Source organism: Penicillium diatomitis (assembly GCF_028827545.1).
Source record: "Penicillium diatomitis strain IBT 30728 chromosome Unknown utg000005l_segment0_segment0, whole genome shotgun sequence".
Classification (NCBI taxonomy): Eukaryota; Fungi; Ascomycota; class Eurotiomycetes; order Eurotiales; family Aspergillaceae; genus Penicillium; species Penicillium diatomitis.
Window position 1 is genome coordinate 1079197 of NW_026623177.1, and position 18527 is coordinate 1097723.

Sequence of the window (18527 nt, forward strand, 5' to 3'; positions counted from 1 at the left end):
CTTGGAATATATTAGCGCTGTACTCGGAGTTTATTAGAGTTGGTTTTCTCTTCAAGTTGTTTGTCTGGTATTATTTGCCTTGTTTCTCCAGCGCTTTGCATGGTGGTGTTAGTGTATACGGCGTCTTCCAAAAATTCTCATTGTTGTCTCTACTTTTTTTTCCACATTCTTGACTTTTTCAATTTCACAAAGCATCTTCGCCGGACACGGACTTTATTCAAGTTGGTGATTTGCATGGAAGAATAGAGCATTAGCGAGGTACTGTAACTAGGTAGAATAAAGGTAAGTCGCAACTCCATGGCTCGACAAATTCCGTTCCGCCGAAGTGTTTACATGTACACCACTACACCCATCTGCAAGGCCGCTACTACCAAGTCCTCCGAGGACACTTCCACAGACTCAGATCTATCGATGATTTGATTAAAGTCTAAGCCCAGGCTCGGCCCGGGCGGAAATTCTCGCCGTTGCCAACGAAAGAAGTCTATCGTCCACGATATTTTCCCCCTATGCGAGAGCGGGGATATCAACCCACAGCCGCAGCCGCCACAGCCCTGAATGAGAGTACGTAAATTGGTCTTTTGGTGAACGCCCTTCACCACGTAGCGCCATCCAGTCACCTGATGATGGGAATGTACGAGATACGGGCGCCTCGCTTATCTACCTGGTAGCTTTCTCCCGATAACCACTGGCCGGAGACTTGAGTCGCCGGGATCATGACAGAGATTGTGTTTAACGGGGCGAATTCTGGGGCCCAGGTTGCTGTCAATTATGGCGAGATCAACAATTCGCAATTCTACTGGCCCCCCGGTGAGTCTCATCGGAATTTGACGTCCAAGCTGGCCTAGTCACGTTGACTAACAGCACGAGTAAACAGAGCGACCGGAAACTCCACCAGAGCCTCTGTCGACTGTCCCATTTGACCGTGATCCGGATTTTGTGAACCATGGAACACTTCTGGAGCAAATCGAGATCAAAGGCTCCGAATTGGGGTCCAGAATAGCCCTTGTGGGTTTAGGCGGCGTAGGGCAAGTCTAACATTTAGCAATGTATGTTCCAATGCTGACTGCGGAAGCAAATCGCAACTTGCCATTGAATACTCGTATCGCCTTCGCGACGAATCGTCCGAGACATGGGTTTTTTTGGATCCTTGCGAACAACGCCGCTCGATTTGAACAGAGTATTCGAGATATTGCCGACCGTGTAAAGATGTACGGCCGGCGAAATGCACAGGCGAACGTATTCAAGCTCTTCCACGACTGGCTGCAGGATGAAAGAAATGGGAAGTGGATTGTCATCCTTGACAACCTGGATGATGATCAGTTCCTCCATGAAGTTCCACCTGTACAGCAAGACATTCAAGGCAAAGACGACAGCATCAAGCCGGGTCGTTCGATCTGGGAGTATTTTCCCCGAAGCTTGAAAGGGAATATCCTAATCACGAGCCGGAGCAGACGTGTGGTATCAAGCATAGTCGACGATCGTGACATCATACCTGTTGACCTAATGCAGAAAGATGATGCTGTAAACCTCTTTAAGAAGAAATTCAGAGCGGAGGGCAACGCGGAAGATATCATTGACCTAACCAAGGCACTGGATTTCATGCCGCTTGCGATCGTGCAAGCTGCGTCGTACATCAAGCAACTGGCACCTCGAATTTCAGTTCCAGAATATCTGATGGAGTTTCGGAGGAGTGACAGCCAGAAGGTCACGCTCCTTGGTTACGAGAATGGACATCTTCGCAGAGACCCCCTCAAGCCCAAAGCTACATCCTTGTCACCTGGCAAATATCATTTGATCACATACGGGACATAAGGTCCTCTGCAGCAGACATGCTGTCTCTCATGAGCTTCTTTGACCGACAAGGGATTCCCGATACCCTGATTCGAGAACGCAAGCCAGTGAAGCTGCACACTGGAAGCCCGGTTTCGGAAACTATCGATGAGGCAACCAATGACAGTGACGGTGAAAGCCCCAGTGAGTCCAGCGTGGTTGACTGGACATTTGAGGATGATGTTTTGCTGCTGAGAGACTACTCGTTGATATCCATTGGCGCAAACAACACCGGCTTTGAGATGCATCGCTTGGTCCAGCTAGCCACGCAGAAGTGGCTCGAAGGGTATGATCAGCATGAGAGGTGAAAACAACGGTTCATTCGAATTCTTTACAGCAATTTCCCGGTTTCGAGCTTCGAGAACTGGCCAAGATGCCAGTTGCTATTTTCTCACTTGCAATGCGCACTTACACAACGACCACATACGGAAACGTCGTTGGGAGAGTGGGCGTCACTGCTTCTCGAAGGAGCCTCCTTTACACTCTCTCGGGGGAATGCCGTTGAGAGTCGCAGAATGGCAAAAATGGCTGTGCAGGCAACACAAACACTTTTCGGACCAGAGGACGACAAAACGCTAAGTAGCCACGAAATTCTTGGGCTGGCATATCGTAATGCTGGCGAGTGGAAAAAAGCAACAACTCTGTTCGAGCAGGTTGTGAAAATTTACAGAGCCAAATTAAGTCAGGACCATCCCTCCACGTTGACCAGCTTGGCCAATCTTGCTTTATCCTAGTCGGACCTAGGCCGCTTTGAAAAATCCGAGAAGATCCAGGTACAGGTGTTGGAGACTCGCAAGAAGAAGCTTGGCAAGCACCATTCTGACCCCTTGATAAGCATGAATAACCTGGCGACGACGTATAGCTGCCAGGGTAGGTGGAAGGATGCCGAGATTCTCTATTTGCAGGTGTTGGAAATTCGCAAGACCTTACTTGGCGAGGACCATAATCTTACTTTAACGAGTATGTCCAACCTAGCCCTGACTTACTGGAAACAGGGCCAGTGCCAACAAGCCGAGGAGCTCCAGAAAGGGGTACTCAGGATCATAACGATTAAACTCGGCAAGGACCATCCTCAGACCCTAACGAGTATGAACAACCTTGTGTCAACGTACTCGGATCAAGGCCGGTGGAATGAGGCTGAGGAGCTCGAGCTACAGGTCCTGGAAGCGAGAAAACTCAAACTCGGCGTAGACCACCCGGAAACGCTGATTAGCATGGCTAACCTCGCGTCATCTTATTCAAATCAGGGCCGGTGGGAAGAGGCCGAGCAGCTCCAAGTCTCGCTGTTGGAGGTCTGCAAGAGTAAACTTGGAGAGTACTACCCGACCACCTTGACGACCATGTCCAATCTTGCTTTGTCATATTCGGAACAGGGCCTATGGGCAGACGCCGTGATACTTCAGGTACAGGAGATGGAGGCCTGCAAGCACACGATGGGCAACGACCACCCCGACACGTTGATCAGTATGGGCAATCTAGCAAACGTCTGTCGGAAATAGGCACAGTGGCACGAGGCCGCGAGACTCGACGAGCAAACGCTAGAGATCAGACGGGCCAAGCTCGGCGAGGACCATCCTGAAACGTTGATCAGCATGATCAACCTCGCATTTATCATACCAGGACCAGAATCAGTGGGACAACGCGGAGACACTCCTACGAAAAGTGGCAAAAATCAGAAAGATCAAATTCGGCAAGACCCACGTGTCCACGCAAAGGAGCGTATCCAACCTGGCCTTGGTGTACTGGAAAACCGGCCGGTGGAAGAAGGCTGAGGTGCTCCAGATTGAGGTGACGGAGACTTTGAAGATGATTCTCGGCGAGAGCAATCCCTTGACATTGATGGCCATGGCCAATCTTGCCTTGATTCAAGAATCTTCCGGTTAACGCTGCGGGTGCGATTCCCTTGCTAGGCGATTCCGTGGCCAAGATGAAGCAAAACTTCGGACCTGATCATCCTCAAACAGCCCTCCACTCCGCACTTTTGCGCAAATGGGAAAGCGAACAGACCGGGAGTTTCTGGTCATTATAGAACAGGCTTATTATGCTCCTGACTTTCTTAACCTTACTCTCGTCACTGCTGCTCTTTACTATGTCAAGCTAACCAGGTCATTCATGCTTGAACCCCAACTTCTTGTACTGAATACACTCTTGTGTGAAACCCCCTTCTCGCTCGCCCAACGGCTCGTCATGGATTTCGCCCAGAATGGCATAAACCTAGTATTGATGCTGTGTGTAGATGTATTCCCTCTACTTACGGACAAAGCGTCTCATCTTGAGAATACTGTAAGCCAGCAAATACCTACACTCGCCTTTTTTAGGGCTCTTTGACCAGCACCGATTCAAGTCATGCTATAATTTTTTCCCTCTATGTGTTACTATATCTCTGGGATGAGCACGAAATAGTACTGAACTCCTCTTGTCGGTTTTCGTTTCTTCACAACCTAGGATCAACTCGATGCGCTGTACAGTGTACACTCCCGTCGATCGTCTCCGCGGGCCGGATGCGGTCTGGTCGGCGGTCGCTCTATTGAGCTCTATTCTCGGCACGGCACAGCACAGGAAATCCGAGAGTAATGATGATATTGTGATACAGTAACCGCATCACGTATCTCAAACTTTGGCGAGGTATCTTGGAGATTATTTTGTGCTGCTACCTGGACGGAAAAAAGAAAGAAAAAACCCCCCTAAATCCTGATCTTTCCATGTGCTCGGTTTGCCAAGATGTTGGAGTGTGGTTCGTGAGCGCAGCTGCCTCGGATCTTCCGGCGGATTCGCAAGATAAACACCATGTACCGGGAAAAGGAGCGAAAGGCTTACCTTAGTGTATTGCAACGAGTAAGAATTGAGGTATTGATTGTTGTACCTCCGAGGGATGATGCGCATCTGAATCATAGCTGACACTGACAGCGGGTGAACCAGCAAGGTGACGAATCTGTGACATCAACCCTCTCGAAGATTATGTGAACTGTGGTGTCAGTTGACAGTCTGAGGGAATTTTAGTGCAGGCTGAACCCTGATTCTGAATCCAGACATTTACGAGGCTCTATCCCAGGATCCCCCAGTTCATGCTTGTCCCTTTTCCTTGAATAGAGGCCTCCCGCGTAAAGTGGAGTGGAAGCTTAGCGGACCAAGGACCCAATCATGTCAGAGTTCAACATTAATGAATCTCGACTATTCTGAAGCGATTTCTGGACTTTGGACATTCTTTTTTGCTTTTCGTCCCAGTCTCCCGCAGGCTTTAGTTGCCATTTCGATCCCAGGCTTCAGCATCCCCGCCCATGTTTGCTATACATGCCCTAGGGTTTGGCATTGAAGTTCTTGAACTCTAAGATCTCCGCTCGTAGCCACGTCTGAAAGTTAATATCCACCGTACTATGCTGATACAAACATCTCCGTCGTATCCGCGGAGTGACAGGAGATCAGAAGCCTAGTCAAAGCTGACCGTATGTTGACGTAGCGACACAAGAGTGACAAGACCTGGAGATCGCTGGTATAAAATTCATGCCATCCAGTACAGGTCCGAGACGCTCAGAGTTCCTCAAACACATCTCAAATTCCTCTATTATCATCGCCATCATGTCTCTAGAAACCGGCAACCGCGGGAAGTGTGAGCGCATCCTTGAGCGTGACCCAAATGTCACCATCTTTTTGAAGCCAATTGCGGCCCCTGCAGCTTTAGGTCTGGCGGGCTTTGCGGGTTCAACTTTCATCACCTCTACATACATTGCACAATGGTGGGGTAGTGCAAACTCCCCCACAATCTTCTTCCCATTCGTAGCTTTCTGGGGTGGACTAGGGCAATTTATTGCGGGTTTATTCGGTTATGCAGCGAGAGACACGTTGGTCACAGTGATTCATGTGCTTTGGGGAAGCTTCTGGATGAGTGTTGGTGTGCTCTACTTATTGACTGTGAGTTTTATCAAGATCATGTCTCTCTCTCTTTGTTACTTGTCGTTGAGGTTGATTCCTGACTATACCCCCAGGCTACTGGTTCTCTTCCGCCACATCCGATCAATGTCCACTTTCCAGAACTGGCATCTTGGATGGTTGTTCTGACCTTCTTCACATGGTCTGGGGTACGAATTTCTCCCTTCAAAGTATGAGAAAAGCCTTGGTCTAACCGGTTCTAGGCTATTGCCGCCAGCGCGCGTGACCTCGTCCTCTGCGCGGTATTGACATTCCTCGCGATAGGCACCACCATCGCATGCTGTCTGTTTGCGTATGGCTCGGGCGTGGGGACTGGGATGAAAGCTGCCGCTTATTTCTGGATCATCAGCTCCATTCTTGCTTGGTGGCGTGTTACCGTTTACCTGATCGAGGAGGCTTTTGGCAAGAGCTCTATCGTCAAGTTCTTCCCCATCGTCCGCACGCCTGCGGAGAAAAGACGCCCTCTTGTTGTTCCTGGTTTCGGCGAGCCTGGTGTCAAGAGAGGTATGCCAGGAGTTGTGTAAAGCTCGACGAGCAGGGGCGGGGGTAATAGAAGCCCTGGTCTGGGCTTTTCGCTTCAGCAGTTGGGATTCTCGACAGTTTCCCTGAGCGCTCTTTGCCATCGGACACTTGGCGATTCGTTTTCATCGAGACTGTCCTACAGCTGAATTCTGTTGTCTTTGTGAGACCAGAAACTTCATGCTCAGGTATGGGGCCGCAACATCGGGAAATGCTGCTCCATTGATACGAGGTTCCAAGTGGAAATCAACTTGAACTTCATGCTGTATATATGATCACACGACCTCTTTATACCCCCTTGAAACGAGGAAAATCAAGGTACCCCTGCATTACAGCATAGATTACTGTCGGGAAACGTGTTGCTGCTCGTAGACCGCTGACCGCGCTGTCAATGAGACAGATATAGATGTATCATGCTGGTGGAAGTCAGACATGGACGTGTAGCTTCTTACGTCTTGGTGAGATATACGCAAATAGAAACTACAGAGTCCAGACGAAGACCCAGAAATTGGGTACATATTCGTATAGTACCAATTGGATTCTATCTAAGATAGACCAGTGAATAGCTATCCCTAGTTTCCTACTACTATATCTAAGCGATTGAGAGCTTGAGAGACTAAGACTGATCACGTGGACGAGGCAGAAGCAATCATCTAGAAGGGTAACTCTAGCCGGCGGTCAATCCTGCCACGGCCAGCTAATCAGAGCACAGGAATTCAATTCCAAGCACTTACATGAGAAGCAACTTCTCGTTTTACTCTAATTTGCAATAAGGCACATCGTCAATTGCCTAGAGGTCTTCTGAGCGGTAGATCTGGATGGGGTCACGTGTGTATCACGTGTACACGGTCGTAACGCTTATTCCGCGTCACGATGGATCCCGAGTGAGCTGAATCTCGCCGGGATCACATTTGAATTGAAAAGACACCCAGAGTCCCAGAACAGACATGTTGTGAGCAGCCCTGGTTGTTCTGGAAAAACACCTAAGGCGGGGGAACTCAACATCAATTCATCAACTAGATTGGATGTCAACAGGGCAAATTTTGGTCGAATTTCCTTGGTCTAGCCGTTTCTTGGGGGAACAACTCACTGCCCGATAAAGAGGTCCGTCTGCAACCCGGAATAGGAAAAAGCAAAACAAGAAGTCGCCATCCTTGTGCGATTGTTCCGCGGATCGATCCTGCCAACCTTCAAGTGCGCAGAATCCCCTAATCTCGCAGAGTCAAGACCTGCAACGAAGCAGGGAGCCTCCCGTGAAGGACTCCAAAATGACGGCAACGCGACCACGAGCACGAACACCATGCGTCCTACCGTGATTCTACACGCGTCACGCGTTCCAGCACCACCAACACGATTCCCGTGGTTGACGGGCCTCAAAGTCGTACAGCTTCAACGTGTCGCGCGTGCAACGGGGATTCAATCCTCGGGCACGAAAAGGGAATTGACACAACGTATTGAGAGCACGTTATCTGATCACTCCCATGTCTTGGCGCTCGAGAATGAAAGCAGCAGGCCGGACTGGAGCCTGTTGAGTATTGATATGGGGATTCAAAATCTGGCGTTTGCCCATTTCCATGTTCCTCGGGTTCGAGAGCAAAATGATCAGATGGGGCGGCAAGGGATGAGACCGGTTCTCACTGCATGGCGTCGAATGAAAGTTTCGGACATTGGCGGTCTGGATCTAGAGGGCAAGGAGAAGCGGCGAGTACCGCATGGTTCCGGTACGTCCGCGCCGTCGGAGGAAATGATACAAGCTCTATCGGAAGGATCTGCCAACCCAAGTCTCTCGTCATCTACATCTCCTCCCGCGGCGAGCTGGAAAGAATCCTTTGATCCTCAAGTCTACGCCGAGTCGGCATACACTTTGGTCACGACGATCTTATCGGCGTATAGGCCGACGCACATCTTGATTGAGCGGCAGCGCTTCCGGTCCGGGGGAGGCAGTGCAGTACAAGAATGGACGCTCCGAGTCGGCGTCTTCGAAGGCATGTTGTATGCAGTCTTGAATGCGTTGAGGCGAGAGCGCGGGATTGAACTTTCGGATCTGCAAGTACAAGGCATTGAACCAAAGCGAGTGGTTCGCTACTGGGAAGACCATGCAGTGAGCGAAGAAAGAGAGGCGAGATCAACTGAAAAAGACAAGGAGAAGGAAGCAGCAAGGAGCATTCCTGGGCAAGGAAGAGTGACTGCGCGAGAAGTCAAAAAAGCCAAGATTGATCTTGTTGGTCGCTGGATTGCAGAGTCTCGCCAGACTATGAACTTTGCTTGTGTACATGGTGCTTCCACGGGACAGCGTATGAATTTACATGCTGCAGGGGACAGCAAGCTCTGCCTGGCCGCAGGACGGTCGTCGATGCTTCAGACTGCCGACGCTTACTTGTACAAGTGGTGCGGAGGAAACACAAAGGAGAATCGGAAGAAGAAAGTGTCGAGCTCGTTGGAAATCAGCAGAGACATTGGCAAGCTGGACGATCTGGCCGACTGTCTCTTGCAGGGGATGACCTGGCTGGAGTGGCAGCGCATGCGGGACCGTCTTGTCCAGGATGGGGATGGGATTGAAGCATTGGGGATGACCAAGACATAAGCTGAGCCCGGGCGGAGTCTAGACCAATTGCTGATTCACTTGACCCACGACTGGTTGTGAACACACCTTTCTCTGTTCACGAAGGGCACATGGTCACATGAACGGCTACGAGCATACCTCAAATCTCTCCGAGGTACCAGACAGGATAGCTTGGTCAGCCATTCTTGCGTCGAAGCACCGCTGTTCCCCAACCCTATCTGTATTGCAAACTCCAAATCATCATGCACAACCGTCTCCAGTCCACAGACCAAGGAACGAAGAAACTCTCATGAATCTGGATTTCAGATATTCAGGTCGCACATGGCAATTTTTCTCCCTTGCTGTAGCAGCCGCGTTGGCTCAGGCGGAAAGTTCTGTGAATTGAGTCTTCCCAAACCCAGGTCTGGAAGTCTGCCCAGGCCAAATGACTGATTGCCATTCAATGGGTTACTCCCTGTTCTTGGAAAGCCTACGTACATCACTCCGTCATGGTCATGGGTGGACAGACTGAACAGAGAGAGTCTGTTCACCTTCAAAGGTGGCGCTTCAAAATTGGACTCACAGACCTTTGGAAATTTGAACAATGAGTGGGCTCGGAGATAGATGTAAGATGCTGTTGCTGCCAGTGCCTTGGAAGCGACCCATAATCACTGATGATATATAAGGTCATGTTCAAGGAGTTATATCGGAGGGCTACTTTATAACCTGTCTTGGAAACCGTATGCCTAATGCCTAATGCCTCTAGTGGTACGTGGTCGGTAGTCACTAGTGAGACTGAGTACTACTATATGTGACCTAGTACCACTACCTTGACATCCCCGAGAGCCATACACTCTGACTGTATCTTGTTGGTGACACACGGCTTTTCTTGGAGAAAGGTCAATCTCCCAAACTCCATCAAGTTGAGACCAGGTGTTTCATGGTTCCCACACACCCTCGAGTTCCTACCGCTAGTCAAGAATGGAAAGTACAGGGCGAGCCGAGGTAGAAGTGATCAAGCCCCGTGTATGGCATCACGGCGTGAACGGATCACAACCACCTTTGGTCTGAGTCAATTCATCGGAGACATCCATTTTGACATCTCAGTCCATATTACTTCATCTCCCGACCCGACCTCTTCTGACGCACGCGCACGTCAGCCACCCGGCAGTACATGATGGATTAACCTTCTCGCACTAGTTGACTAGTGACCACAATAACATACCATGGGCCAGGCTAGACTTGGTATATAGGGATAAGGACTTGAGGAGATACTTGAGGAGATGATGCAATATGACCTGAGAAATCGATAAATCGATCTCATGTGTGAGCGGTGAGGGCAGCGTCGTAGTGTAGCCCCCGGACTAATTTAGGTGAAACGGTGGCGTGGTCTTGGTCGGCACGGGGAGGACATGGACGAGGAGACTGGAGATAGGAGGAGACACGGACGGGGAAAGCGGCTCTCGATCGGTCTTTTTTAATCGTACGACGGGAAAATACCTGAAGAGATCTGGTGGACATGTATCGTACCCCCTGCACAAATGGTGCAGAGAAAGGGTCAGGACTCAGGACTCAGGACTCAGGACTCACGATCAGCGTCACTGCTCTCTATGTTGACCCCAAGTTACCTCAAACTGCGGCATCACCCAGATTTCCGATCCGTGGGTGGCCGTGGTATCTACTCCACTCGGTCCGAACATGTGCCTGAACGAAGATACCAATGCCTGGTGCGAGGACACGATCTCGTTCAGCTGGCGATACGTCTGCATAGGCGACAGAGCAAGTCAAATTACGTAGTCTCTTGATTCTCTTCAGCTTTCAAGAGGGCTTTTAGGGCTTTTCTTACAACCGCAGTGCTGAGTGCTCTACATGCATCAAATGACTGGCAGTATGTCACACCAGGCGGTCAGACAGTGCAGTATCACGACTGTCTCATCTCGGGGATGGGCGCGTGTTTCAGGTTGACCCTCTCAATTCTTTGCTACTCCTGGTCACTCACCGTCAGAAAGTCAGGACTCACTCACCGGACAGGACTACTGCTATGACAGTCCAGTCACTCTCAACATGATCGTGACTGCATTGTTGTCTTCAACCATTCGACATGACGTGGTTGAATTCCCACCTGTACCACGGCGGGATGCCCGCCCAAAGAGATTGTCGCTGGAGGCCGTGTTCCTGGATGACTGCAGGGCTCGGATCTGACTTGGCAGCGGCAGGCTGTGCCGCTGAGATGGTGCGCTCCTCTCACAATCCGAAGCCCTGATTGGGTTACAAGGTAAAGCGCATCACCGCACGCCGCACCTGGTGGCGGCGGAAATTGAGCCAGTCCCCGGCTGGTGCCTGACAGGCCGTTTGCAATGCAGAGGAGACTGGAAGTAGATCGACGGTATCTCCTCCGGTCACGCTGAGATCTAGATGCACGAGTTCAACTTGCCGACCGGGTGTTGGCACAGAGGATCAGCACGGATATCACGGCCGCCATGGTACCTACTACCAGCACCCAATGACCCACGAGGTACCAGTGGAGTACCCTTCCCGGGGGGAGGATTGCCAGCCATGGCACCAGGTCCCTCTCAGGTACGCATAGCCCCCAATCAGCGTACTTCCGTGGAGACTGAACCCCCATCACGCACGAGTCGTGGCATCCACTCAGCAGGAGGCCCCAGCAAGAAGGAAAACGAAGAGAATGGATGGTCGAGAGTAGACAGTTTCATCTCGCTTCATCTCGCTTCTCGGGAGTAACCCAGTGACGTGGTGTGAGAGGTGATCGTCCATGCATATTGCAGTGATTACACGGTTGCCCAACTCCATCGCATGGGATTCTGGGACAGTGGCTAGTCGGTAGACTCAGGAACTGCTAAGTTACTACTAACTTGCTACCCTGTAGAGTCAGTAGTACACTTGATCAGTTCCGAGTAACCAGTGGACTTCCTCAAATCTTATACACCAGCATTCGGAGCAACCAAATACATACAACAGTCCACTCAGCAATGACTATACTCGCACAGGGCGAATCCCAGGCCCATGTCTGTCCTCGCTGGAGGTAGCGGGTAAGTAAATTTGCATATGCAAAGGAGTATAGAACCGCCCGAAATGACACATTCTAGGTTTGATTGCAGTCCTGCAGCAAACGCAATCTGATGGCTTCTGCTCGTTTGACCATCGACCAATTTCTTTTTGATCTTTTCATCCCTTCCCCAATTGGATCAATTTCATCGCCCCGCCTCAAGTTTTAGTGTCCACGAATCTGGGCCGCTTGGTGGCTCTCCGTCGTGTCCAGCCCATCTTCTTCCCCCCTTCCGCTATTCTTCTCTTCTTCTTCTTCTTCTTCTTCTTCTTCTTCTTCTTCCTCCATTCTCCCCTAAGCCGACGCTCTTTGCTTGCGATTCTTTGATAGAATCCATTTACGTTCCTTCACGCTAGACGTTGACACTCTCTTCTACCTGCGAATCGATTTCGCAGCGTTGCCACTCTTTTTGCTTTCCAAATCCTGATCCAGCATCGGTTGACCTCCGCTCTTCGCCGATTTTGCAAGACATTGACTGTCTGATACATCAAAATCACATACTTCCTTGAAGACAGACTCAACGCCGTAGCACAAACACATACACTCATTCCCCCCCCCCCCCCTATTCAAAATCAAGATGCTGTTCAACAAATTGAGCCTTGTTCTGGTCGCTGGTCTGGCCGCCTCGGGTCAGGCCGAGCGTCATGCTCGTCGAGTCCATCGAGTCCCGCGCAGCGTGATCCCCACCATCCCGGCTCCGCTGCCCACCACCACCACCACGCTGTCTTCGGCTTCTTCGGCCTCGGAGACCGAGTCTGCGACTCTGACCTCGGTCGAGTCCTCTAACGTTGCGGTGACCTCGGTGGAAGCTCCTTCAAGCTCCGTCGTCATTCCCACCGAGGCTTCCACCTCCATCGTGGTTCCCGTGCAGTCGTCCAGCTCTGCCGTGGCTCCCACGGTGGCCTCCAGCTCTATCGTGGTTCCTGTTGTGTCCTCTGGCTTCGCGGCCACTCCTGCTCAGTCCTCTGGCTCCGTCGTGCTCTCTGCCGCGCCCACCAACCACATTGCCACTCCCTCCGCCGAGGCGTCGTCCAGTGCGATCTCCTCCAGTGTGGTGCTCTCCCACCATCCTGCACATGGTTCTTCCAGCGTCGTTGTCATTCCTACCGGTCCTGCCAGCGTCAGCACCAGCGCCGTCCCCACCGTGGTGACCGTCACCTACACTGTCGGTTCCGAGGTCACCACTAGCGTCTACACCACCACTGTGTCTCGCACTATGACCGATTATCACACCGTGACTGCGGTATGTCTTTCTTCAGTAAATATAAACATCAGGCATGGTGGATTAACAATGGCTCCGTCTTACTCGACAGGCCCCTGAGACCAACACCCAGGTCCCCGATGCGACCAACCAGATCTCGGATGTCAACCTCAGCTCCCAGGCCCCCGACGCCAAGGGTCACAACCAGTCCGGCAGTGAGACCAAGACCACTCTTCACTCGACCACGACCAAGACCGTGACCCTGATCGAGCACCCTACCAGCACAGTCACTGCAGGCCGCGCCACTGCCACCGGCAACAGCGGTGCTGATGCCAACGGCAGCGGTAGCGGCAATGGCAGCGGAAACGCCAGCCAGTGCAGCCCTCAGACTGTGACCGTCACTGCTGCTGCCGCTGGCACCGTGACCGTGACTGCCACCCAGACCGTCACTGTCGTAAGTGCCTCCAGCTAAACAGTACCCTGCTCTTCTCTCGCATCATCCCCCATGGCTGACTTTTCCTAATCAGAGCGCCGAGTCGGCCGCTACCTCTGTCCCTGCCCAGAACCACCACCAGCAGAGCAGTGACAATGCCAACAGCCAGACCGAGCAGAGCACCGCTGCCCAGACCTCCACCATTGTGGTTGTCCCCACTCCCAGCTCTAGCCGTGTTCCTTCCTCCCGGGCCACGCCCTCGGGCTTCGCGACCAGCTCCATGATGGTTCGCCCCCCCTCCCCAGCAGCTCTGCCGCCGTGACTCCCAGTGGACGTCCCGTCCAGCAGAACTTCCGTCGCCTCTATGTCTAAAGTCTCAGACTTAGCCATAGAGATGGTGGACTGCGTGTAAGTCAGAAATTTGTGAAAATATCCGATCTAGATTACGTGGTGATATGAACATGTTCTGAGTTGGTGATACTCGTTCTTGAACCCCTTTTTTTGATTTTTTTTTTTTGTCTTCTACATAGAAAGTCGACCGCTTTTCTGGTGGTCACTTAGCGGTCTCCTATTGATTGATGTGTTTGGGTTGTGAAAAAAAGAGCTTGATCGAGACTTTTGCTTGCTTTGGACCGTGGTCCGACTCTGAGGGATTTCGTAGATGGGAACTCTTTTCGCGCCGTGTCGGTTCGGTAGAGCTCGCAGTGCCTGAGTACGGTCTGCTTTGAGCAGATATCTTCTGAAATTCTGGGTATGAAATGCCGGTTGTGCGTTACCCGATATCAAATCGTCAGGATGAAATCAGGACTCAATTGAATCTAGACCGTGCTGATGCGGACCACTGCTATTGACTATACTACTTATCCTGAGTCCCCCATCAGATCGACAGTGGTTGCCGAGGGGATCCTTTGCGGGTAGGCGCTCCCGTCAAAAGTACGGGCCGGGGGGTCGCCCGATCTGCACATGTCCAACAAAGAAAGTGAGCTCGCTAGCCAGTGGCCACTCGCCTAGTAACTAGCCACCCATGCCCATGACAAGATCGATTGGTAATTTCGCACTGTAGATATCCCCGACGGAAGGAAACGAAAAAAGGGGAAACGCACCTTGATTGGGTGAAAGGAGGAAGGAGGAGCGAAACTAGCTAAGCTACTCTGTAAACCTTGTGAGCTGGTGGGTCCCTCGGTGGTGAGGCGGCAGAATAAGTTCGCTGAAATCATCCAAACGAGACCTGCCCCGTGACTCTATACAAACGAGGAATTGTCTGGATCTTTAAACGGTTGTTGTTCATTTTTTTTTCTTCTTTGTAACCGAGGGTCTTTTCATCTGACCTCCCAGCTCGCCGGAGGGCTGGCATACACCGACGCGGGGCAATCCCTCCTTGCTTGCTCCTCAGCCGAATTGGAGTACAGTGGACGAAGCTAGCCCAGGCTCAAGATGATTGCAGAACACTCAGTCATCCGACCGCATGCCGAGGGCTCTGGAGACGAAGCGCCAACACCGAAGAGAAGCCGACAGAGTCAAGGTCCAGCTTCAAATTCTTTGCATGAGAGGTCAAGCATTCCTCCAACGACCGAATCTCACGTGGCAGGCCGTCCGCAAGAGGCCACTGCCAACGCAAATGGCGGGCCAGCGCAAAGCGCCCCATTTGAAGACAATAGGAGTTCAAAGATGCGAGAGGTATTGAACTTCACCTCATCGATGTGGTTCTGGCCCACAGGGAACAGCCCAACCGAGTCGTCAATATATTCAGAGCACCGGATGGGTCTCGCACTGCCGCCGTGCGATAGCACTCTTTGTACCAAGGCGTGGATCGTGAGAGCATGCAAGCATGCCCGCATGCCCGCATGTGATGGTATTCGATCAAAAGAAAGAGACTTCGCTCAAGGGAAAGGACTATTTTTCGGAGTCAGCCAAAGGTCACTGGATGAAGCACTCGCTCGAGCGGATAGAAGTTCTCGTAGGAACTTCACCGCACTTACCGGCAGCCTGTTTGTTGAATCGCTCATGCCATTGACTCGACGCTGAAAGCCAATGTGACTCGAGCCGCTCGTACTTCCCTTGCAGCACTCGCTCCATATCAGATGATCGAGAGGAGAATGCCATACAGGCGGATTCCACGATTCTCGTGAGCTCCTGTCGTAGACGTATACCCACATCGGGGAACGGCTTGATACTTCGGACGTCAGACGAGCCGAACAACGCCATCTGCAGACCACCTTCCGGAAAACGCGGACCTCGATGGCTGGCGATTGTGGGATGGTAGATAGAGAGCATGTCCCTCACGCGAGAAACTCTATCTGTGTGGCGGGGCTGAGCATCCGAGGATGGTGGAGCGCTATCGATGAAGACGCCCGAGACTCGGGCAATGTTGACCGCAGCTCGGATCAATCGCCGGGACATCCTCTCTGACCGCTGCTCAGGGTCAAAAATCTCTTCTCTCCACTTGATCTGGCGCCATTTCTCACCGTCCTGGTGCTGTGCAGGACTCCTGGTCTCGGGAAAGACTAGTTCACCGCTCCATTCGGCGGAAATATCAATTGTTTCCTGTGCAGCTCGAGGCAACCAGTCAGACAATAAGAGCAAACTCTCGATAGCACCCAAGACTCGAGATTGCGATTTGGCATAGTCTCGAATGTGTTGAATGAACTCCTCACAATACTTCCACAGCTTGCCGTGGATGTAGTGACTGCGTGGCAATCCGCCGGGACCGGGAAGTTTCATAAAACGAGAGGATATAACCAGGAGAGAGCATCCTAACATTGGATCTCTTTTGAGCAGTTGCTCATGAGTATCGCGGGCGGCAAAATCAAGGTCGACGATCTTCGACAGTGGCGCCAAAGTTTGAGAGAACCTGTCACGAGTGAGACTCTACCGGGAGACGACAATGTATAATGAAGCAAGCCCTCGCCTCTGGATAGCAGTTCTTACCAAGTCAAATAAGCGACAATCTCTTGCGCACTTAACAAACTCTCTCTCTCACATACTTGCACTTTGTCCACATGTCGACCAGTTCCTGTTTGCACAAGGGATCCACGGAGAAGGCCGATTGATTGCTCTCGAAAAGAGGCGCATTGATAGACCCCTGTCCAGCACAAACATTTGAACGTGTGGGGTCCGTTTGTTGATCTCGCGATCTCGATTCTTGTGTAGATGAGCCCTCATGGAGCAACCAGTCCATAGCATCTGGGTGGATAGAGCGACGGGTGTCATCATCCAACGTGTCCGCACCACCATTGAGTCGTGGACTCTCAGCTGGCTCGGCCTTGATGAAGCAAGATTCGTCCGAACTAGAGTCAGTGTCACTCGACGTATCTTCCACATCGGAGACGGCTTCTCTCTCGACAGATGCAATTTCTTCGCGTTCAGGGGATTTGGTGGCAGGCGGATCTGGCATCTCAACAGGCAGTGCTACCCGAGTACACCGTGTGTACCTTGCTCGACACTCTCCACACACTATCCCATTGCCCGGCAGACACTCGAGTCCAAGCCTTTCGCATCTTATACATTTGTCGGTCGCAGGTTGCTGAGGAGCAGGATGCACCATTGAGGAATTCGACTCCTGCGCATGGTGATCACGTTGACCATGTTGTACTGGCATTGCGGGCACATTCTCATTCGAAGATTGAGCCCCACGGGATGCTCCAGGAGCTTGTCCTCTCTTACGCTTGGCCTCACCGGGATACTTGGGGACACATTTTTCCCCGGTTGCTGCACACCTTTCGCAGGGTGCTTGTCCGTTGGGCATTGAACAGCGCCACCTTGAGGAGCGGCATCTGATGCACGGATTTCGATTCCTTTTGTAGGTCATTTTATATGAGTATCTGCGTTCCTGGGGTGGATGCGGTGTTGATTGTCTTGAACGGTCCGGGGTTGTGTCGACGGTCTCGTCGCCCAAGATGCATTCTTGTTGCATCAGGACACAGCGTGTGCAAGATGTACAGCCAGGACGCAATTCGCATTTGGCTTGAATGGAGATGCACTGAACACAGCCGAATCCAGATGCCGCGTCTCCGGGAGCTCCAGAAGTCATTCGCGCATCCCAAGCATATTCAGAGGGGAAGGACGTGAGGCTTGAGCTCGCCTGCACGCTCCAGTTTGACCGGAAGCTGAGATATGCGCCTCTCCATGTCCGTGTATGCATTCTCTCCGCCTCTATTTTGTTCCTCAAGGCCGTCGCGCTCCGCACGCGTCTGGGTTCCAGCGCTCAGGGCGGAGTGCACGCGCTCAGACAAGGTATTCGGGCGTTGAAGGACTGTGCAATTGACGAGCTCGACTTTGCACCTCGTCATGGACAGTTCCTTGACCAGCACTTGCCAGCGTTTCTAGAACGATTTGTGCCGGAAAGTACCGCGAATGTTTCTGACACTGGCCTCTCACGGGTGATGCGGCCGGTGGATTTTAAGAACCTCAGTCCATGTACGGAAGAGGATAAGACGATTCCCTTGGGGATCAGCCTTCACTCGGTCGACTTTTTGATCGGGTCGTCCGGGTGACGACAGTACCTTTAGCAACTCGCGGTGTGATGCCCGAATGGGGGAGAATACTAGATGTAGTATGTACTAGAGTGGATCAGTGGACTAGGTAGTTACGTACTACGTACTACGTGGTAGAGCTCCCTCGAACGACTCCTACTGCTGTGCCTGATCCAGCCGGGGGCCTTGTTGGGGGAATGGTCACTTGACCGCGCAATCCGATTACCACTACTACTAGTGCCTTAGTGCCTGTAACTTGGAAGGCTACTCACCACCAGATCATAGGTAATAGGCTCTACCATCCACCCCCGAGCAATGTCATCATCGTGCAGGTGTAGGTGAGAAAGAACAGGTCTTTCTAGTTTAACTTTGTACTCTCCGGTACCGTCGGAGGACTGTATAACACCTTTTTGCGAGCCACCTCGAGATTGTTCATGCAGGGAAGACGGACAAAGAACCACTGATTCCCATCACCTGATCAAAGTCAAGATCGGCACGCCTGGAATTGGATTCCTGATCGAGGAATCTCTAGTATT

The 18527-nt window shown here is 51.7% G+C and overlaps 5 protein-coding genes across 5 annotated transcripts; 4 read left to right on the top strand and 1 right to left on the bottom strand.

Moving 5' to 3' along the window:
• Positions 1-713: 713 nt before the first annotated feature.
• On the top strand, positions 714-3714 carry N7539_005010 (uncharacterized protein; the record flags this gene model as incomplete). Its single annotated transcript, XM_056934612.1, has 7 exons — positions 714-807; positions 875-1009; positions 1073-1717; positions 1825-2116; positions 2168-2486; positions 2565-3314; positions 3451-3714. 7 exons carry the CDS (start codon positions 714-716, stop codon positions 3712-3714), a joined length of 2499 nt encoding a protein of 832 aa, XP_056789806.1.
• A 1692-nt stretch (positions 3715-5406) lies between these two features.
• N7539_005011 (uncharacterized protein) lies at positions 5407-6281 on the top strand (the record flags this gene model as incomplete). The annotated part of the gene is made up of 3 exons (XM_056934613.1): positions 5407-5739; positions 5814-5906; positions 5961-6281. 3 exons carry the CDS (start codon positions 5407-5409, stop codon positions 6279-6281), a joined length of 747 nt encoding a protein of 248 aa, XP_056789807.1.
• Positions 6282-7576: 1295 nt separating this feature from the next.
• N7539_005012 (uncharacterized protein) lies at positions 7577-8860 on the top strand (the record flags this gene model as incomplete). The annotated part of the gene is made up of 1 exon (XM_056934614.1): positions 7577-8860. One exon carries the CDS (start codon positions 7577-7579, stop codon positions 8858-8860), a length of 1284 nt encoding a protein of 427 aa, XP_056789808.1.
• A 3602-nt stretch (positions 8861-12462) lies between these two features.
• On the top strand, positions 12463-13841 carry N7539_005013 (uncharacterized protein; the record flags this gene model as incomplete). The annotated part of the gene is made up of 3 exons (XM_056934615.1): positions 12463-13128; positions 13199-13540; positions 13614-13841. 3 exons carry the CDS (start codon positions 12463-12465, stop codon positions 13839-13841), a joined length of 1236 nt encoding a protein of 411 aa, XP_056789809.1.
• Positions 13842-15096: 1255 nt separating this feature from the next.
• N7539_005014 (Zn(II)2Cys6 transcription factor domain-containing protein) lies at positions 15097-17432 on the bottom strand (the record flags this gene model as incomplete). Its single annotated transcript, XM_056934616.1, has 4 exons — positions 15097-15393; positions 15499-15571; positions 15684-16370; positions 16504-17432. The coding sequence occupies 4 exons, from the start codon at positions 17430-17432 to the stop codon at positions 15097-15099; spliced, it is 1986 nt and encodes a 661-aa protein (XP_056789810.1).
• Between the last annotated feature and the right edge of the window lie 1095 nt (positions 17433-18527).